This window comes from Manis pentadactyla, chromosome 4, assembly GCF_030020395.1.
Source record: "Manis pentadactyla isolate mManPen7 chromosome 4, mManPen7.hap1, whole genome shotgun sequence".
NCBI classification, from domain to species: domain Eukaryota; kingdom Metazoa; phylum Chordata; class Mammalia; order Pholidota; family Manidae; genus Manis; species Manis pentadactyla.
The window spans coordinates 108,950,547-108,973,493 of NC_080022.1; the positions used below are offsets into that span (position 1 = coordinate 108,950,547).

The 22,947-nt window shown below is 39.5% G+C and overlaps 1 protein-coding gene across 1 annotated transcript; it reads left to right on the forward strand.

Annotated features, from left to right (window-relative positions):
- Positions 1-3,884: 3,884 nt before the first annotated feature.
- On the forward strand, positions 3,885-22,301 carry LOC118931664 (olfactory receptor 5V1-like). Its single transcript, XM_057499472.1, has 2 exons — positions 3,885-4,799; positions 21,684-22,301. Exons 1-2 carry the CDS (start codon positions 3,894-3,896, stop codon positions 22,299-22,301), a joined length of 1,524 nt encoding a protein of 507 aa, XP_057355455.1. The 5' UTR covers positions 3,885-3,893.
- The last annotated feature ends 646 nt before the right edge of the window (positions 22,302-22,947 follow it).

The following is a 22,947-nucleotide window of genomic DNA, read 5'->3' on the forward strand; positions in this document are numbered from 1 at the left end:
TAAACAGGGAACAGAAATGTGGGCACACCAGCCCATACCATCAAGAGAAGTATTGCTAGAGTAGTTTGAAGCTTGTGGTGCACTCAGGGTGACCATGGGAACAACAGGCTCAAACTCAGTCCAACTACTCACTAGATTAACCCTCATACTAAAGTTGTAGAAGGAAAGGCATGGTCATTTTAAAGCAAAAAAAAAAAAATCTGTATGTATTATCCTATACAATATGTCCAGATTTCAACACAATTATAATGCCTACAAAAAAGATAAGGAGAAATGTACTCAGAACCAGACTTGGAAATGAGAGAGATATTAAAACTACCAGACAAGGAATATAATATGATAACAATGAATAAGTTCAGGGTTTTAATAGAAGAGATAAACAATATACAAAATCAGACAATTTCAGCACAGAGATGGAAACTGTAAAGGATCAAGTGGAAGTACTAGAAATAAAAAGACAAAAATAAAGATGAAAAATGCCTTTAGCAGGCTCCTCAGTAGACTTGTCATAGCTGATGAAAGAACTGGTGAACTTGATAGGTCAATAGATATCACCCAGACCTATAAACACAAAGAGAAAAAAAAAAAGCAAAAAACAAAAATAAACACAAACACACACAAAAAAACAGATTATCCAAGAGCTATGGCATAATGCCAACCTGTCTGACATACACCTAATTAGAATCCCAAGAAGGAAGAGACATAATAAACAAAATAAATATTTGAAGAAATAATTCCTGAGAATTTTCCAAAATTTCTGACAGATCCAGAAATTCAAAGAATACCAAGCAAAATTAAAACAAAACAAACACTAAGTATATTATATTCAAACTTCTGTTAAGTAAAGATAAAAAGAAAATGTTGAAGGCAGCTAGAGGGAAAAAAAATCCAACCTTACAGAGTGCCTAATATAGGAATTACAGCAGACTTCTCATCAGAAGCTATTTAAGCAAGAAGACAGTGGTGTGGGACCTTTAAAGTGCTAAAAAATAAAAACATGTCAACTAAGAAGATATGTTTCATATATTAAGAGAAATAAACTTTTTTTCAGACAAACAAGATCTGAGGGGGTACATTGCTAGCAGACATACTCTAATAGAAATATTAATGAAAGTTCTTCAAGGGAAAAAGATTATGATAGAGGTCAGTAACTTGGATCTATACAGAGAATCAAGAGTATTATAAATGGATTAAATGAAGGTAAAAGTATTGGGTTGAATAATATCCCCCCAAAATTCACATCTGCCAAGAACTTCAGAATGTGATCTTATTTGGAAAAAGGTCTTTGAAGATGTAATTATTTAAGTTAAGATGAGGTCATACTAGATTAAGGTGAGCCCTGATTCCCAGGACTGTTGTCCTTACAAGAAAAGCAAGGGACATACAGAGACACACATAGTGAAAAAGGCCATGGAATGAGAAGCAAAGATTGGAGTAGTGCAGCTACAAGCCAAGGAGCACCAAGGATTTCGAGGAGAACCAGAAACTAAGAAGGGCCAAAAAAAAGGATTCTCCCCTAGAGCCTTCAGAGGGAGCATGGCCCTGCTGACATCTTAATTTCAGACTTTGAAGCCTCCAGAACTGTGAGTGAATAAATTTCTTGTTTCAAGTCACCAGGTTTGTGGTAATTTGTTATGGTAGCCATAGGACACTAATACAGTAAACTAAATTCATTTTTATTTTTAATGCACAAAATTTTGTAACAATGTAGTGCATGTTCATCACATATGTAAAAGTAAAATATGTGACAACAATAGCAAAAAGAAAGCACTGGAGAAATTGGAGATATAAGGTCTTATAACTGCATTGAAGTGGTTTATTACATGAAGGCAGACTCAGATTATTTACAATGTATTTTTTAATTTCTTGGGCAATAACCAGAAAATTTTACAAAGAGGTAATAATAAGTAAATAAAGAAGATTTAATGGAACCATAATAAATGTGCAATTGAGCATACAAAGACAAAAAAAGAATAAGAAACAAAGAATAAATGAAACAAATAGAAAACAGCTAATAGATGGTAGATTTTCATCCAAGCATAGCAATAATCACTTTAAATGTGAATGGTCTAAACACAACAATTAAAAGACAGAGATTGTCAGATTGGGTTTTTAAAAATCAATACCCAACTATTCTAAAAGAAAACCACTTTAAATACAAAGTTAAAAGTAAAAGGATAAAGATGTACTATGCAAACACTAACTAAATAAATAAGTGGTAGCTATATTAATTTCAGACAAAATAGACTTCAGAAGGAAAAAAATTACTAGGAATAAAAAGAAATATTACTTAAAGGTAAAGAAGCCACATCTCCAAGAAGACATAACAATCCTTAGTGTGTATATGACTGAAAAAGATCTTCAGACTACATGAGGCAAAAAGTGATTGATCTGAGAAGAGAAATACATAAATTCACAATTGTAGTTGGAGACCTCAACACTCTTCTCTCATAAATTGAGAAAACAAGTAGATAAAATATAGATGACCTGAACAACTATCAACTAACTTAATTTAATTAACTTTTATAAAATACTCCATCCCATAAGTTCAGCATTTATACTCTACTCAAGTACACATAGAACATTCACTAAGATAGGTCATATTCTGAACTATAAAAAAATAACAAATTTAAAATAAAAAATATCATGCAAGGCATATTCTTTGACCATAATGAAATAAGAATAGCAGAAAGATATCTGAAAAATCTATAAATATTTGGATATTAATCAATATACCTTTAAATAACTCATGGGGAAAAGACAAAGTCTTAAAGGAAATGAAAAAATATTTCAAACTGAACAAAAATAAAGACAGTATATCAAAATTTGAGGGATACAACTGAATAGGGTGTAGAGGTAAATTTTTACCACTTAATACTTATATTAGAAAAGCTAATACCTAAAATTGTGAGCGGTCACATTAAGAAAGTAGAAAAAGTACATTCAACTCAAAGCAGACAAAAACAAGGAAAAAGCAGATTACAGAAAAAATTAATGAAATTGAAAACAATAGAGAAAATCAGTGAAACTAAAAATTTGTTCTTTGAAAACAACAAATTGATAAACCTCTAGCCAGACTGACCAAGGAAAAAATAAAGAAGGAACAAATTATCAATATCAAAGATAGAAGAGGATACATCAATATTGACTCCATATTAAAAGAATAATTATAGAATACTATGAACAACTTTATGCTCATAAATTCAACAAGATGAAATATACCACTTTCTTGAAAGGTCATCCCAAATTCACTCAATAATAAATAACCTGAATAGTTGTCTGTATGTTAAAGATATTAAAATTGTAGCTTTAAACATTGTAAAAAATAAAAATACAGGTCCATATAGTTTCACTGTTGAATTCTGACCAGGCATTTAAGGAAGAAATAGTACCAATTATACATATTCTCAGCTAGAAAACTTAAAAGAAGAGAAAGTTCCCAACACATTTTGTAAGGCCAACATTACCCGAAAATTGGTAACATAACTAAACAAAAATATTGCAAGAAAAGAAAACTACAGACCAACAGCATCCCTCATGAACACAAATGCAAAACATCCTCAACAAAGTATTAGAAAATTGAATCAAGCAATATATAAAAGGGATACTACATCAAAATCAATTGGGGCTGATCTCAGGAATGCAAGGCAAGTTCAACAATTAAATAATCCATGTAATTTACTACATTAACAGACTAAAGAAGATGATGAGTGTGTAGGACATTGCAGTAAACAGGCAGACACTGCCACACACCTCCCTCCACATACCAGACTATTCTGTACTCAACATTATTTGACGTGACCATACAAAGTTAGATGTCAATTTGAGGTGATCTTTGTATATTCTCATTATGGCCTTTTTCTCATTGTTTTATAGCTATAACACCATTTGAAATGAACAATCAAACAGATGTCACTGAATTCATCTTCTTGGGATTTTCCAACCACCCCAACCTACAGGGCTTGTTCTTCCTGGTCTTCCTAGTCATTTATCTGACAACTCTCCTAGGCAACATGCTTATAATAACAGCCACCAAGATCAGTCCAGCTCTCCACACTCCAATGTATTATTTCCTCAGCAACCTGAGTTTCTTGGACATCTGCTACACATCTACCACCATTCCAGCCTTGCTAATAAACTTCTTCCAGAAGAAGAAGACCATTTCATATGAAGGCTGCCTTTCCCAGATCTTTTTCCTCGTGACATGTGCTGGCACTGAATGTGTCCTATTGGCTGCTATGGCTTATGACCGCTATGTAGCCATTTGCCACCCTCTTCAATACCCAGTCCTCATGAGTGTGAATGTCTGCGTTTCTTTGGTGACTGGGTCCTGGCTGTGTGGGCTGGTGAATTCTGTGACACACACAGTGCTGGCAACTGCACTCAGTCTTTGTGGGCCCAACCAGATCAGCCACTTTCTCTGTGACATCCCATTGCTCCTAGAGCTCGCCTGCTCAGACACCTCTCTCAATGAGTCTGTGCTCCATGTGGCCAGTGCCACCATTGGCCTGAGCCCCTGCCTATTTACTGCAGTATCCTACATACTTATCATCTCTGCCATCCTTAGGATCCCCTCTGCTCAGGGCAGGAACAAAGCCTTCTCTACCTGTGCATCCCACCTCACTGTGGTGGTGGTCTTTTATGGAACAGCCAACCTCAACTATGACAGACCCAGGGGAGGCTACTCCCTGGACATGGACATCCTGGTCTCTGTGCTCTTCTGTGTTGTGACTCCCATGTTGAATCCCATCATATACAGCCTGAGAAACAAAGACATCAAGAGAGCCTTGAGGAAACTGGCTAGTGGGTGGTGTGTTCCCTGGGAATATTAGTGTCTAGATCATTGGTCTTCAAACTGTGGTACAAAACCATCTGAAAAAAATTCTAAGGTATTCATAACATATGTAGTTTTAGAGTCTATCCAGAGCCTCAATTCCTATATATCAGTTCATAAAACTGATCTCCTTTCTCTCCTTTCCTTCCACAAGTACTCTTGTACTTTCCCACTTTGCAAAGTCAAGATGTGCTAGATATTTTGTGTTAGTTCTCAGCACCATCTTGATCCTTTTAAGTTCTCCCCCCATCAAAGGGAGTGAAGGCCTGGAAACCTTATATTCCAGGCTCCTTTGCCAGAGAGATTCCATTTTAGCTTCTGCCAATGTAAAAATCATACACTAGAGATTAGAAGAAAAAGAAAGAAAGAAGAAATTGTCTTCTGGATCTGGTAGCAGCAGCAGCAACTGGCACTGCAGTAGAAACAGATCCCCGTGGTGGCATTAGCTAATGTTTGTAGCCTCTGTAAAAGCTGTTCTTGAAACTTAATGTCACACAAGTATCAAAATAGTGTCTCTCTTTAGGGAGAGGAGAGGCTTCATATCACCTGCCTTCCCTTTTTCTTTTTGTTCTTCCAGCATGCCAACAATTTCATCACATTTCCTGTATTAAATTCCTCTAGATAAAAATATCTAGAGCAGTTTTTTATTTCTTCTGTGAACACTAACTGCTACATTTTACATCAGGAGTGGTTCTAGGAAACAGGCCCTCAAAGGTGAAAGTATGGAATTGGATGTCTGATCTCATAGAGTTTGAATGTACTGATGACATTAAAGCCAATGGCAAATGGGGAATCTGATCATTCATGATATGTAATAAAATAGATGCTTAAAATTGCCAACAGCCATTTTCTGAAATAAAATGTCTATTGAAAACCAAGATTTAGAATACCAAATTACTGCTCCAATTGATCCTTATGGGGAAATGAGGTCAAACAAGTTCATATTTTTTTTACCTTGTCAAAAAAACAGAAGTCAAACAACCAGAAAACCTTTTCTCTCTTCAAACTGATGAAGCTTAATATCAGAACAAAAATCTGATTTTGTGGATTACATTATTACAAAGTGAATTGTAAATTCACAATTTCTCCAGGTCTCTTTTGTGCCAGTTAAGGCATTGACTTGGGAATGAGTAGAACTATGATAATTAGAATGGGAAAATACAGTGGATTTGGGCAACTCTGAAAACCTTGTACACCTATCTCCACTAACCTTCTTTGCCAACAGAAGCAATCCTTAGTACCCTATCTGAGAAGATGGCTTTCCCTTAGTTTAAACTCTATAATGAACTTATCTGAGACAATTGTCTTAAAAGTCATGCTAATTCTCTTTAAGATATTCACCCACCATCCTTCATTACCTGTAGACTCTTAATTAGGGTCCAATTCCAGAATATCCCAGGGTAATAGCATAATGTATAACCAAGGAGATTATAATGTTCACACCAAAATAAAATGTCAGGATTTTACTGCTTTTTTATAGAAGCCTTGAGAATATGTATGAAAATGGATTCTTTTTTTTATTCATTTTATTATCATTAATCTATAATTATATGAAGAACATTATGGTTACTAGACTCCCCCCTTCACCAAGTCCCCCCGACACAAACCCCATTACAGTCACTGTCCATCAGTGTAGTAAGATGCTGTAGACTCACTACTTGTCTTCTCTGTGTTGCACATCCCTCCCTATGACCCCCCCAACATTATACATGCTAATCATAAGGCCCCCTTTCTTTTTCCCTGCCTTATCCCTCCCTTCCCACCCATCCTCCCCAGTCCCTTTCCCTTTGGTAAACGTTAGTCCATTCTTGGGTTCTGTGGTTTTCTGCTGCTTTGTTCCTTCAGGTTTTCTTTGTTCTTATACTCCACATATGAGTGATATCATTTGGTACTTGTCTTTCTCTGCCTGGCTTATTTCACTGAACATAATACCCTCTAGCTCCATCCATGTTGTTTGCAAATGGTAGAATCTGTTTTTTTTCTTGGCTGAGTAATATTCCATTGTGTATATGTACCACCTCTTCTTTATCCATTCATCTTCTGATGGACATTTAGGTCGCTTCCATTTCTTGGCTATTGTAAACAGTGCTGCGATAAACATAGGGTTGCACCTGTCTTTTTCAAACTGGAGTGCTGCATTCTTAGCGTAAATTCCTAGAAGTGGAATTCCTGGGTCAAATGGTATTTCTATTTTGAGCTTTTTGAGGAACCTCCATACTGCTTTCTACAATGGATGAACTAAATTACATTCCCACCAGCAGTGTAGGAGGGTTCCCCTTTCTCCACAACCTCGCCAACATTTGTTGTTGTTTGTCTTTTGGATGGTGGTGATCCTTACTGGTGTGAGGTGATATCTCATTGTGGTTTTAATTTGCATTTCTCTGATGACAAGCGATGTGGAGCCTCTTTTCATGTGTCTGTTGGCCATCTGAATTTCTTCTTTGGAGAACTGTCTGTTCAGCTTCTCTGCCCATTTTTTAATTGGATTATTTGCTTTTTGTTTGTTGAGGTGCATGAGCTCTTTATATATTTTGGATGTCAACCCTTTATCAGATCTGTCATTTATGAATATATTCTCCCATACTGTAGGGTACCTTTTTGTTCTATTGATGGTGTCCTTCACTGTACAGAAGCTTTTCAGCTTGATATAGTCTCACCTGTTCATTTCTGCTTTTGTTTCCCTTGCCTGGGGAAATATGTTCATGAACAAGTTGCTCATGTTTATGTCCAAGAGATTTTTGCCTATGTTTTTTTCTAAGAGTTTTATGGTTTCATGACTTACATTCAGGTCTTTGATCCATTTCGAATTAACTTTTGTGTATGGGGTTAGACAATGATCCAGTTTCATTCTCTTACATGCAGCTGTCCAGTTTTGCCAGCACCATCTGTTGAAGAGACTGTCATTTCCCCATTGTATGTCCATGGCTCCTTTATCATATATTAATTGACCATAAATGTATGTGTTAACACCCAGACTGTCTATTCTGTTCCACTGGTCTGTGGCTCTGTTCTTGTGCCAGTACCAAACTGTCTTGATAACTGTGGCTTTGTAGTAGAGCTTGAAGTTGGGGAGCAAGATCCACCCAACTTTATTCTTCCTCCTCAGGATTGCTTTGGCTATTCGGGGTCTTTGGTGTTTCCAAATGAAGTTTTGAACTATTTGTTCTAGTTCGATGAAGAATGTTGTTGGTAAATTGATAGAGATTGCATTGAATCGGTATATTGCTTTGGGCAGGATGGCCATTTAGACGATATTAATTCTTCCTAACCAAGAGCATGGGATGAGTTTCCATTTGTTAGTGTCCTCTTTAATTTCTCTTAAGAGTGTCTTATAGTTTTCAGGGTATAGGTCTTTCACTTCCTTAGTAAGGTTTATTCCTAAGTATTTTATTCTTTTTGATGCAATTGTGAATGGAATTGTTTTCCTGATTTCTCTTTCTATTAGTTCATTGTTAGTGTATAGGAAAGCCACAGATTTCTGTGTGTTAATTTTGTATCCTGCAACTTTGCTGTATTCCAATTTCAATTCTAGTAGTTTTGGAGTAGAGTCTTTAGGATTTTTTATGTACAATATCACGTCCTCTGCAAATAGTGACAATTTGACTTCTTCCTTACCAATCTGGATTCCTTGTATTTCTTTGTTTTGTCTAATTGCCGTGGCTAGGACCTCCAGTACTATGTTGAATAACAGTGGGGGAGAGGGGGCATCCCTGTCTTGTTCCTGATCTCAGAGGAAAAGTTTTCAGCTTTTCACTGTTCAGTATGATGTTGGCTGTGGGTTTATCATATATGGCCTTTATTATGTTGAGGTACTTGCCCTCTATACCCATTTTGTTAAGAGTTTTTATCATGAATGGATGTTGAATTTTGTCGAGTGCTTTTTCAGCATCTATGGAGATGATCATGTGGTTTTGTCCTTCTTTTTGTTGATGTGGTGGATGGTGTTGATGGATTTTCAAATGTTCTACCATCCTTGCATCCCTGGGATGAATCCCACTTGATCATGGTGTATGATCCTCTTGATGTATTTTTGAATTCGGTTTGCTAATATTTTATTGAGTATTTTTGCATCTACGTTCATCAGGGATATTGGTCTGTAGTTTTCTTTTTTGGTGGGGTCTTTGCCTGGTTTTGGTATTAGGGTGATATTGGCTTCATAGAATGAGTTTGGGAGTATTCCCTCCTCTTCTATTTTTTGGAAAACTTTAAGGAGAATGGGTATTATGTCTTCTCTGTATGTCTGATAAAATTCCAAGGTAAATCCATCTGGCCTGGGGGTTTTGTTCTTGGGTAGTTTTTTGATTACCACTTCAGTTTCTTTGGTGGTAATTGGTTTGTTTAGATTTTGTGTTTCTTCCTTGGTCAGTCTTGGAAGGTTGTATTTTTCTAGGAAGTTGTCCATTTCTTCTAGGTTTTCCAGCTTCTTAGCATATAGGTTATCATAGTAGTCTCTAATAATTCTTTGTATTTCTAATGGGTCCGTTGTAATGTTTCCTTTCTTGTTTCTGATTCTGTTGATGTGTGTTGATTCTCTTTTTCTCTTAATAAGTCTGGCTAGAGGCTTATCTATTTTGTTTATTTTCTCAAAGAACCAGCTCTTGGTTTCACTGATTTTTTTCTATTATTTTATTCTTCTCAATTTTATTTATTTCTTCTCTGATCTTTATTATGTCCCTCCTGCTGACTTTAGGCCTCATTTGTTCTTCTTTTTCCAATTTTGATAACTGTGACGTTAGACCATTCATTTGGGTTTGGTCTTCCTTCTTTAAATATGCCTGGATTGCTATATACTTTCCTCTTAAGACTGCTTTCGCTGCATCCCACAGAAGTTGGGGCTTTGTGTTGTTGTTGCCATTTATTTCCATATATTGCTGGATCTCCATTTTAATTTGGTCATTGATCCATTGACTATTTAGGACCATGTTGTTAAGCCTCCATGTGTTTGTGAGCCTTTTTGCTCTCTTTGTACAATTTATTTCTAGTTTTATACCTTTGTGGTCTGTAAAGTTGGTTGGTAGAATTTCAATCTTTTTGAATTTACTGAGGCTCTTTTTGTGGCCTAGTATGTGGTCTATTCTGGAGAATGTTCCATGTGCACTTGAGAAGAATGTGTATCCTGCTGCTTTTGGGTGTAGAGTTCTATAGATGTCAATTAGGTCCATCTGTTCTAGTGTGTTGTTCAGTGCCTCTGTGTCCTTACTTATTTTCTGTCTGGTGGATCTGTCCTTTGGAGTGAATGGTGTGTTGAAATCTCCTAAAATGAATGCATTGCATTCTATTTCCTCCTTTAGTGTTGTTAGTATTTGTTTCACATATGCTGGTGCTCCTGTGTTGGGTGCGTATATATTTATAATGGTTATATCCTCTTGTTGGAGTGAGCCCTTTATCATTATGTAATGTCCTTCTTTATCCCTTGTTACTTTCTTTGTTTTGAAGTCTATTTTGTCTGATACTAGTACTGCACCACCTGCTTTTTTTCTCCCTATTGTTTGCATGAAATATCTTTTTCCATCCCTTGACTTTTAGTCTGTGCATGTCTTTGGGTTTAAGGTGAGTCTCTTGTAAGCAGCATATAGATGGGTCTTGTTTTTTATCCATTCAGTGACTCTATGTCTTTTGATTGGTGCATTCAATACATTTACATTTAGGATGATTATCGATAGGTATGTACTTATTGCCATTTCAGACTTTATATTCGTGGTTACCAAAGGTTCCAGGTTACTTTCCTTACTATCTAAGAGTCTAACTTAACTCACTTAGTATGCTGTTACAAACACAATCTAAAGGTTCTTTTCTATTTCTCCTCCTTTTTCTTCCTCCTCCATTCTTTATATATTAGGTATCAAATTCTGTACTTTTTGTCTATCTGTTGATTGACTTTGCAGATAGTTAATTTAATTTTGCATTTGCCTCGTAATTAGCTGTTCTACTTTCTTTACTGTGGTTATTACCTCTGATGACAGCTATCCAACCCTAGGAACACTTCCATCTATAGCAGTCCCTCCAAAATAGACTGCAGAGATGGTTTGTGTGAGGTCAACTCTCTCAGCTTTTGCTTATCTGGAAATTGTTTAGTCCCTCCTTCAAATTTAAATGATAATCTTGCCGGATAAAGTAATCTTGGTTCCAGACCCTTCTGCTTCATGGCATTAAATACATCATGGCACTCCCTTCTGGCCTGTAAGGTTTCTACTGAGAAGTCTAAAGTTAGCCTGATGGGCTTTAATTTGTATGTGATCTTATTTCTCTCTCTGGCTGTTTTTAACAGTCTGTCCTTATCCTTCATCTTTCCCATTTTAATTACTATGTGTCTTGGGGTTGTCTTCCTTGGGTCCCTTGTGTTGGGAGATCTGTGGATCTTGATGGCCTGAGAGACTATGTCCTTCCCCAGATTGGGGAAGTTTTCTGCAACTACCTCCTCAAAGACACTTTCTATCCCTTTCTCTCTCTCTCTCTGTTCTTCTTCTGATATCTGTATAATGCCAATATTGTTCTACTTGGATTGGTCACACAGTTCTCTCAATATTCTTTCATTCCTAGAGATCCTTTTTTCTCTCTGTGCCTGAGCTTCTTTGTATTCCTCTTCTCTAGTTTCTATTTCATTTATTGTCTCCTCCACCATATCCAACCTGCTTTTAATACCCTCCATCGTGCTCTTCAATGATTGGATCTCTGACCTGAATTCATTCTTGAGTTCTTGGATGTCTTTTTGTACCTCAATTAGAATGTTGATGATTTTTATTTTGAACTCCCTTTCAGGAAGAGTCATGAGGTCCATATCATTTAAATCTTTCTCGGGATTTGTATTAATAATTTTATTCTGGACAAGGTTCCTTTGGCGTTTCATGTTTGTATATGGCGCCCTCTAGTGTCCAGAAGCTCTATTCTGGAGCTGCTCAGCCCCTAAAGCAATGTCGGGGGTTGCAGGGGAGCGGTACTGGTGCCTGGGGGGAGGAAAGAGCTGTTCCCCACCTCCCGGCTGCTGTGCCTGTCTCCACCGCCTGAGCCAGTGGGCCGGTCACACAGGCATAAGTTTTTGTCCCAGAGCAGCCAGATATGGATCCCTGCTTTCCCCAAGTGGCCAGAATCCCAGTCTTCCCAGGAACTCTGCCTGTATTAACTTTCCAACCTGATAGTCATGCAAGTCTCAAGTAAGCACCAGGAAATGTAGTTTTGTGCTCCCAGAGCAGATCTCCGGAGCTAGGTATTCAGCAGTTCCAAGCCTTCCACTCCCTCCCTGCTCCATTTCTCTTCCTCCCGCTGGTGAGCTGGGGTGGGGGAGGGGCTCGGGTCCTGCGGAGCCACAGCTCTGGTACGTTACCCCATTCACTGAGGTCTGCTCTTTCCTCCAGGTGTTTGCAGTCTGGCGCCATCCTCTTTCCTGTTGCTCTCTCAGGATTAGTTGTGCCAATTAAAATTTCTAATTGTATCCAGTTTTATGAGGAAGCCTCTGTCTCTCCTCTCACGCCGCCATCTTTAATTCAATCTCCAGACAATGGATTCTTGGAGTGCTAGACGAAAGAGGACAGAGCATATTGCTGGATCATTTTGAATATATTCATATGGGTGCACTTACCAAAAATTTTGAGTTCAGTGTGTTATATTGAGCAGCTGGGAGGGATTCTAACAGTTTCTTTGGTTGGTTGACCAAAACCTACCTTCAATAATGGACTACATTCAATAAAATTCAGATATCAGGATATTCCTGGTATAATGTAAAGGGTGGGATCCAAATCTTCAGGGAAATAAGAATGTTGGAATGAATTTAGTTTATATGACCCTCTTACCCTAGACCCACAAAGGACCAGAATACATTCCCTGTACCAAAGCCTCTTGCTAATTGCATTGATAAAGGGAGTGCCAGCTTCTCTGCACAGCTTGTAGTGGCTGCCCTCTACAGCCTGAGAATGACCCTAGGAAGTACCATCATTGAAATATGCTGCCTTATTTCAGTAAGGTCTATAGCCAAAAGGTGAATGTGGGGAATTGGTTATTTCACTATTTACTTAATGATCCGTTCATAGGACTTTTTTTCTGGGCTCTTCTAGTGTAGTGGTCCAAGTTGCCAAGGGAGGAATACTCTGTTAAGGAACATAGCAATAATTCCATTGAAATAGAAGTTGAGGCTCCTATTGCTATTTTGGGCTCTGGAAGTTACTGAACCAACAATCAAAGTAGGGAGTGGCTATAATGCTTAGGGTGACTATTCCCTACTGTAAAAGAAAGAAAGACATTTTTGTGTGTGTGTTTCACAGTTAAAAGCTGCCAAGCTCCATACATTCACCTTCCCCCTTTGTCCCACATCTAGACAAGCAAACAAGAAGGCCATGCACTCCCTCTCTTGGCACTAGTGGTTAGTTCAAACCATGCAAATATAACCTGGCCCTACTCCTAAACACAGTAAAAGTCAAAGCCAGATCCAAAGCTTCACTCTCCCTTCAGTCCAGAAAAAACTTTCTCCAGAAATCCTTTTTGTTGTTTACCATGTGAATAATAATCATTATTTCATATTTCACATCCACATATATTCCTAAGTGGAGGGGTACAGCCCAGCATTCATCAGAGGATGCTACATACCCATATAAAATATTTATTATCACAGAGAAATAGTTCGGTGGAGTTAATGATTAGATCTGGGACCAAGAGGATTCTCTAATGATACCTCTTAGGATTACTATGACCAATAATGTATGACCAAGTTAATGGAGGATTACAGTAACTCAGGAAATGGAATACCATAAGATCTCATACCTCTTAGAACTGAAGGTTTGTGTCACTTCTTTAAATGAGGCAATAATTGAAAGGCAATAGAGTGAAGTATGAATATAAGAAGACGGGAACTATACATATCAACTATGATCTCATGACATAACAGATACGGGAGCTACAACAGTCATACATAATTACCTTCAAACATTTTTGCCTAGCTAATGAGTAAAATGAGATTGGTTGTTCCTAATGCCATTGGACAAAGTGGGGAAAGAAAAGAATGAGCTCAGTAAGTGTGCTGAAGGATACCCTTATCTCCTTTAGCCACAGGGTAGAGAGATTGCTGAAAAATTAACCCAGAATTTCATCCTGTGATTGGCTGAATTACAATGCAAGCTGAACTTTTAGCCTCAAAAGGTATCTACTGTTAGTATAACAACAAATAAAACTGAAGAAACAGAACAGCAGCAGACTCAGAGACTCCAAGAAGGGAGTAGTGGTTACCAGAGGGAAGGGGTTGGGGAGGGTGGGTGGGTGGGGAAGGAGGGAGAAGGGGATTAAGGGGCACTATAATTAGCACTCACAATATAACTAGGTCAGGAGGAAGGCAGTACAGCAGGGATAAAACAAGTAATGACTCTACAGCATCTTACTACACTGATGGACAGTGACTGCAATGGGGTGGGGGTAGACTTGATAATATGGGTGAATGTTGAAACCACAATGTTGCTCATGTGAAACCTTCATAAGATTGTATATCAATGATACCTTAATTAAAAATAAATAAGTAAAAATAAATAATAATACCCCCCCAAAAAAAGCAAAAACAAAAACAATCAAAAGGTATCTACTGTTAAAGTAAGGACATTGATTGGAAAGAAATGGCATCCTGAGAGTTGGAATGGGGATGTGCGGGAAGACACTAATGAAGCTGGGGATTTTGAGTCCCTAAATTCTGAAGTATCTTCTTTGCCAGTGGAAGCAGCCTCTCTATTCCCAGTGGAAATGGCCTCCCCACCCTGTTTTAGGGGATTAACCCTGCATTGCCTGAGGAAACTGTAATGGCCTCCCCTGAGGCAGTTACTTTGAAAGACAAAGCTGATTCTTCTCAGGACCCACTCCTGCCTCCCCTCTTTGCTTCCAGATCTATAACTAGACTCAAATCCCAGGAGGCCCCTACAGATAAGGTACAAAGTGAGACTTACATGAGAAGTGCCCTACACTCTAAAAGAACGACTTGAGTTTTCTAATTTATATAGACAGAAATCTGGGGAATGTGCTTAGAAATAGAAACTAAGAGTGTGGGATAATGGTGGACGTATTAGGCAGGAAAATAGATATGAACAGGGTGGAAAGAGACCAAGGTCAGTAAAGCCTCCTGGAAAGGACTCAGTTAACCAGTTATAACTAAAAGGCCAGAAAAGACTCAGAGTTAAAGTTAATCAGTTAAACTTCAAAAGGTCAAGAGCAACTTGGCCTTGAATGTTTGACTATTCCCCAGATAAGGAAAAGTATCTGAGCACAGCCCATTTCTTCATTGTGTCAATTCTATCATTGTAAGATTTACTCTAGCCTGCTAAAAGGCCCACCTATAAACAGCACAATAAAGACAGGGAGATCCCACCTTAAAGCCAAAATCGCATTTTGAAAAAATACTCAGAAAGTTTAAGAAGGAAGATTCTTAACATACTCTTTAGCAAACAAGTAACTGCCCACCTTGGAGGAAGGGCAGACAGTCTTGATTGATATGCTCCCAAACCAGGAAGCTGCTATACTGGGAAGAGACCAGAGTAGTAAATTTCTTGTGTTAAGCTAATTTTGCAGAACTACCTAGAGGACTGATAAGAAACTTAATGTCTCATCAAAGATACTTGAGACCACTTAACAAGCCCGCACCCTAGCCCTTTGTCACATTCCTGAAAAAATCCTTAAAAGGGGGCCCCCCCCAACCTTTCAGTGCACGGTCCTCTCTCTGAGGTTGCCCACACTTTTAAAGTATGTGTGGGTAAAATTATAACATTTCCAGAATATCTCACCTGGCTTTAGTGCATTTGCATAGCCTCAGGGGTGGAGAGAAGTTCATCTCCATATCAATGGGTAATTACCTGGGCAACTGAGGGCGTGTCTGAACCTGAGAGGTTAAGTGGAAGAGGCTGGCTTGCTTGCTTGCTGGTTTCCAGAGCAGAGGAGACAGATGGCCCAAGACTGCAGTGTGTGAGCAGTGAACTGGTTTTAAACTTTATTTCTCCATTTGACTAATTCCAATTTTTAGAGGTATTTTACCCCAGGATTCCTCTCCCCAGATGTACAGTGTATAACCTTTTAATCTTAAACTCTTTCTCTCCAACCTTTCAGGGTGCTCTTCTCTCTGAGGTCACCTGTACTTGCTCTCTAAGCAACTTAATTTTTTTATTATTATTTATTTTTAGATAATTATTTTTTATTGAAGGGTAGTTGACACACAGTATTACATTAGTTTCAGGTGTACAACACAGTGATTCAACATTTATATACATGATAATTCTAGGTACCAGCTATCACCATACCAAGTTGTTACAATATTTTGACTATATTCCTTGTGCTATACATTACATCCCGGTTACTTATTTATTTTACAATTGGAAGTGTGTGTATATATATATATATTTTTTGAGGACATCTCTCATATTTATTGATCAAATGGTTGCTAACAACAATAAAATTCTTTATAGGGGAGTCAATGCTCAATGCACAATCATTAATCCACCCCAAGCCTAATTTTCATCAGTCTCCAATCTTCTGAAGCATAATGAAAAAGTTCTTACATGGAGAAGAAATTCTTACATAGTGAATAAGTTACATGGTGAACAGTACAAGGGCAGTCACCACAGAAACTTTTGGTTTTGCTCATGCATTATGAACTCTAAACAGTCAGTTCAAATATGAATACTCATTTGATTTTTATCCTTGATTTATATGTGGATACCACATTCCTCTCTTTATTGTTATTATTTTTAATAAAATGCTGAAGTGGTAGGTAGATACAAGATAAAGGTAGAAAACATAGTTTAGTGTTGTAAGAGAGCACATGTAGATGATCAGGTGTGTGCCTGTAGACTATGTGTTAATCCAAGCTAGACAAGGGCAATAAAACATCCACATATGCAGAAGATTTCTCTCAGAATGGGGGGGAGGGGGAGATTCTAAGCCTCACCTCTGTTGATCCCCAATTTCTCACCTGATGGCCCCCCTGCGACTGTGCCTGTCTTAGGTTGTTCCTCCCTTGAGGAATCTTACCCGTCTCTGGCTAACCAGTCATCTTCTGGGTCCACACAGGGAAATGTAAAGTTGGTGAGATAGAAGCCTTATTGTTTGAAAAGGTTAGCTTTTTACTTCTTTGTATATTTATGCCCTGTGGCTTCTATGCCCAGCATTTGTCTTGAGGTGTCTTTACCACTTGGAAGAATTATGATACTCTATAAATTCGATATGAGGCACGAATTCTATTTAAGGGTTGTAATTAGGAAGGAAGAAGAAAAGCTATAGAAGTAGCAGGTGGAAGAAAACATGGGAAGATTGATTATTTCTTTGACATATCTTCTTGTAAAGTAACTTCAGCATGTATAGGTTTTAAGCTACTAATTAAATTGTGCACACACATTAACATAATAGGAGTACAGTTATGTAACCAAAGCATACCTGTAATTACCAGCCATCTCCAGTGAAACCAAGAAAACCAGTTAGGCACCTTAGGCATTTGTGAAAACTTATCTATGATATGGTGGATATTGTCCAACTGAACTTGAACAGTCTGAGAGAAATCAGACAAATTAAAACAACCCATTCCTGGGGACTGTTCACATGCCATATGTTCTTTTAACAGTAAATAGTCTGTAGTTGTAAGATTTTGGAGCGTTACAATTTGCATTTCTCCTAATTCTTAGTTGAGTTCCAACAGTATAGATCCAGTCAAATTTGTTGTTTTACTGTATGCACAGGCCAGCTTAGATATCTCCTTCTTCATTCCCATGGCAAGTCCAGGAACTGGTGGGATGAGTGCATCTACACCTGTAGCAGTGCGTGGATCTTTGTTGGGGTTTTTTGATGATCATCTTCTGGCATGAGTCTTCCCGAGAGTGCTGATGTTGGAAGTTCTTTTTCATATCATATCTTAGTTGATTTTCGGGGTAGCCAAATTAGGCTTTGATCCTCTGTATAAACACAAACAGACCCTTTGCCTACACTTTTATATGCCCTTTATATCATTGTGTAGAACTCATTGGAGGTCACCACACAGGAACTGCTTTTTTTTTCTTATCATTAATCTACACTCACATGGCAAATATTTTGTTTACTAGGCTCTCCCCTATACCAGGTCCCCCCTATATACCCCTTTACAGTCACTGTCCATCAGTGTAGCAAAATGTTGTAGAATCACTACTTGTCTTCTCTGTGTTGTACAGCCCTCCCCTTTCTCCCACCACCTCATGCATGCTAATCTTAATACCCCCCTACTTCTCCCCCCCCTTATCCCTCCCTACCCACCCATCCTCCCCACCCATCCTTTCCCTTTGGTACCTGTTAGTCCATTCTTGAGTTCTGTGATTCTTTTGTTCCTTCAGTTCTTCCTTTGTTCTTATACTCCACAGATGAGTGAAATAATTTGGTATTTCTCTTTCTCCGCTTGGCTTGTTTCACTGAGCATAATACCCTCCAGCTCCATCCATGTTGCTGCAAATGATTGGATTTGCCCTTTTCTTATGGCTGAGTAGTATTCCATTGTGTATATGTACCACATCTTCTTTATCCATTCATCTATTGATGGACATTTAGGTTGCTTCCAATTCTTGGCTATTGTAAATAGTGCTGCAATAAACATAGGGGTGCATCTGTCTTTCTCAAACTTGATTGCTGCGTTCTTAGGGTAAATTCCTAGGAGTGCAATTCCTGGGTCAAATGGTAAGTCTGTTTTGAGCATTTTGATGTACCTCCATACTGCTTTCCACAATGGTTGAACTAACTTACATTCCCACCAGCAGTGTAGGAGGGTTCCCCTTTCTCCACAGCTTCGCCAACATTTGTTGTTGTTTGTCTTTTGGATGGCAGCCATCCTTACTGGTGTGAGGTGATACCTCATTGTAGTTTTAATTTGCATTTCTCTGATAATTAGCGATGTGGAGCATCTTTTCATATGTCTGTTTGCCATCTGTATTTCTTTTTTGGAGAACCATCTGTTCAGTTCCTCTGCCCATTTTTTAATTGGGTTATTTGTTTTTTGTTTGTTGAGGCATGTGAGCTCTTTATATATTCTGGACGTCAAGCCTTTATCGGATGTGTCATTTTCAAATATATTCTCCCAGACTGTAGGGTTCCTTTTTGTTCTATTGATGGTGTCTTTTGCTGTACAGAAGCTTTTCAGCTTAATATAGTCCCACTTGTTCATTTTTGCTGTTGTTTTCCTTGCCCAGGGAGATATGTTCAAGAAGAGGTCACTCATGTTTATGTCTAAGAGGTTTTTGCCTATGTTTTCTTCCAAGAGTTTAATGGTTTCAGGACTTGCATTCAGGTCTTTGATCCATTTTGAGTTTACTTTTGTATATGGGGTTAGACAATGGTCCAGTTTCATTCTCCTACATGTAGCTGTCCAGTTTTGCCAGAACCATCTGTTGAAGAGACTGTCATTTCACCATTGTATGTCCATGGCTCCTTTATCAAATATTAATTGACCATATATGTCTGGCTTAATGCCTGGATTCTCTAGTCTGTTTCATTGGTCTGTGGCTCTGCTCTTGTGCCAGTACCAAAGTGTCTTGATTACTATGGCTTTATAATAGAGCTTGAAGTTGGGGAGTGAGATCCCCCCTACTTTATTCTTCTTTCTCAGGATTGCTTTGGCTATTCGGGGTCTTTGGTGTTTCCATATGAATTTTTGAATTATTTGTTCCAGTTCATTGAAGAATGTTGCTGGTAGTTTCATAGGGATTGCATCAAATCTGTATATTGCTTTGGGTAGGATGGCCATTTTGATTATATTAATTCTTCCTAGCCACGAGCATGGGATGAGTTTCCATCTGTTAGTGTCCCCTTTAATTTCTCTTAAGAGTGACTTGTAGTTTTCAGAGTATAAGTCTTTCACTTCTTTGGTTAGGTTTATTCCTAGCTTTTTTTTTTTTTTGATGCAATTGTGAATGGAGTTGTTTTCCTGATTTCTCTTTCTGTTGGTTCATTGTTAGGGTATAGGAAAGCCACTGATTTCTGTCTGTTAATTTTGTATCCTGCAACTTTGCTGTATTCCGATATCAGTTCTAGTAGTTTTGGGGTGGAGTCTTTAGGGTTTTTTATGTACAGTATCATGTCATCTGCAAATAGTGACAGTTTAACTTCTTCTTTACCAATCTGAATTCCTTATATTTTTTTGTTTTGTCTGATTGCCATGGCTAGGACCTCCAGTACTATGTTAAATAACAGTGGCGAGAGTGGGCATCCCTGTCTAGTTCCTGATCTCAGAGGAAAAGCTTTCAGCTTCTCGCTGTTCAATAGAATGTTGGCTGTGGGTTTTTCATAGATGGCCTTTATTATGTTGAGGTACTTGCCCTCTATTCCCATTTTGCTGAGAGTTTTTATCATGAACGGATGTTGAACTTTGTCAAATGCTTTCTAAGTAACTTTAAATAAAAATTTTACTGTTTCTCTACTGTGTCTTTGCACTTCAATTCTTTGTTGCAAAGGGGACAATGACCAAAAAGAATACAGAACACCTCTCCCCCAACAAAAGGAATATAAAATTTATTGATATGGGTTCAATAAGCAGAGATTCTACACTTACTGTTACAGCTTGAGGAGTTAGAAAAGGCCCTAACAATTTGTTTGGCCGCTTGGTTGAAATATGGTAGCCTACAACAATTGAGTTAGAAATGCCTGATCTTCCTTGGTTTAATATCAAGAAAGAGATTCAAGGACATGTAAGGCTAGAGGCACCAGAGGGAGGGGTTAGCACGTCAGATGAGCTCAGCCCTCACCAAATAAGGAAAGGGGGCAGTAGAGCCCCCAAACCCGGCCTAGAATGGGAAAGAGACCAACAGATTTTGGTCTGATGATGTGCCAAAATCCCTGGCTGCTGCCCCCTCCCAACCTGGAAAAGGAGTGGTAACTTTCTAGTCCTTTGTCTACTATAAAAGCCAATGACACGTGACATGCCTTAGGCTAGCCAATCCTCATGCCACTGTTGACCTATGCTCTCCCTCCCCCTAACTTCTTTATAAACTCACTGCCTGCCCTGCTGGGCATGACTTCTCTGGCCTGTGACTAACCAGACCAGTGAACATCCCCTGGATTATGCTCTATTAAACTTTTGGCTCATTTGTTGCCTCCTCACCTGGTCATTTAGGCTCAATTTCACCTTACATCTGGTGTCAAAACCTGGGAAGGAGATAGTGTGCAGGGCTCCGACTGGCCATTGGTATCTCCCACCCCTCCTTCCCCAATCCTGGACCTCCGCCTACTCTCAGCACCTCGAACAGTGATTTGGTGAGTCCCTCCTTTTCCCCGGTCTGTTTTCCCAGCCCTGTCTCCACCTGGTTTGGTTAACTTCAAAATTGTAGCTATGTCCAGGTTTTCTGGGCATTATGCCTGTCCTGGTCCTGAGATAGAAGAGACGTCCTCATCCGGGCTCCCAGATCTCTGGGGAAGAGTATGATACTTCCCTGTCTCCTCCTAACCTGTGTGAGTTTGGGACACTGGGCTCGCCAGTTTAGGGGCTCCGGGAAATGGGTAACAGACATGGGGAACCAGTCCTCTAAATTGAAGGCTCAGACCCCTCTGCAGTGCCTCATATCCAATCTGGTGACCCTAGATATAGTGGAGGAGATCTGTAAACAGAAACTGGTCTGACTCTGTTCTCAGACTTGGCCTGAGTATCCTCTGGACAATCAATCTCACTGGCCCCCGGAGGGAACTTTTGACTGTAGCCTCCTCACTGACCTAACTAACTTCTGTCACCAAACTGGGGAGTCGTCTGAAGTCCTGTATGTCCAGGCTTTTTGGACATTGCGCTCCCACCCTGACCTTTATGTTAAGTGTTCAATGACCCAGATTCTCCTAGCCCGATCTCCAGTTAAGGATTTTCAGCCTCTTACTCTGCCCAGTCCTTCCTCCTTTTCAGATCCACCGGAAGACCTCGGTTGCCCACCTCTCTCAGCCCGTGATCCTCTCCCCCCCCTCCACCTCCATCTTTAGGTCCTTGGTCCTCACCAATGCTACCGCCATCTTTAGGTTCTTTGTCCTCACCTGCACCACCACCATCTTTAGGTCCTTTGTCCTCACCTGCGTCAACACCATCTTTAGGTCCTTTGTCCTCACATGTGTCGCCGCCATCTTTAAGTCCTTTGTTCTCAGCCACACCGTCTTCCTGTTCCTCTCCTCTTCCATGTCCACGCCACCCCCTCTCCCTCTTCTTCTGCCTTCACCTCCCTCTTTCCCCACTGGAACAGGCTCCTCCCGCCCTCCGGTTCTGGAAGCCATGGCCAAGACTCCTCCCAGCACAGACCCTCCTCCTTTCTCTCCCAACCTGACACCCCGCCCCACACCCACCATTCCCCGTTTGTATCCTCCTCTTCCAGCATTGCTGCCATCTTGTCCTTCACTTCCTGTTCCCACCCCACCACCATCTTATGTGCCTACGCTGCCCTTAGCACCCAGTTGGTCTAGCCCTCCAGTCACCAGATCCAAGGCCCAGCAGCTGCCCCAAAGAAAGGCCCAACTAGTAGCCAAGAGGTTGTAGGGGCAGAAGGGGTTGTCCAGGTTCATGCCCCTTTTTCCTAGGGGACTTATCCCAAATTGAGAAATGCCTGGGCTCTTTTACCTCTAACCCTACAGCTTATACCATATAGTTTGACTACCTAACTTGGGCCTATGAACTTACCTGGCATGATATACATGTTATCCTAACCTCCACTCTTACCTCTGAGGAATATGACCATGTTACTTCTGCCGCTCAACATTGTGCAATCCAGGCACATAACACAGATCAGGCCAAGCCAATTGGGATGGAGGCAGTTCCTTTCATGGACACCAATGGGACTATAATACCCAAGACAGGGGAACTCAGCGGGACCGAATGCTCCAGTATTTACTGGCAGGTATGAATAAGATGGCTCAAAAGGCCATTCATTATGATAAACTGAGAGAGATTACTCAGAAACCTGATGAGAACCCAGCCTGTTTTCTTAACCAGCTCACTGAGGCTCTATCCATACATACCCACCTTGACCCCAACTCATCACTGGGGTCCACCATGTTGGCTACTCATTTTATTACCCAGTCAGCCCCACACATAAGACGTAAGTTTAAAAAGGCAGAGGAGGGGTCCCAGACTCCACTCCATGACCTGGTAACCATGGCCTTTAAAGTCTTTAATACCCGTGATG

Bases quoted from the DNA above. Each gene is read 5' to 3' on its own strand.
- LOC118931664 (XM_057499472.1), top strand. From the start codon at position 3,894: ATGAACAATCAAACAGATGTCACTGAATTCATCTTCTTGGGATTTTCC. The intron at 4,800-21,683 runs GCTAGTGGGTGG...CCTCCTTTTCAG, and splicing joins AGAGAGCCTTGAGGAAACTG to ATCCACCGGAAGACCTCGGT.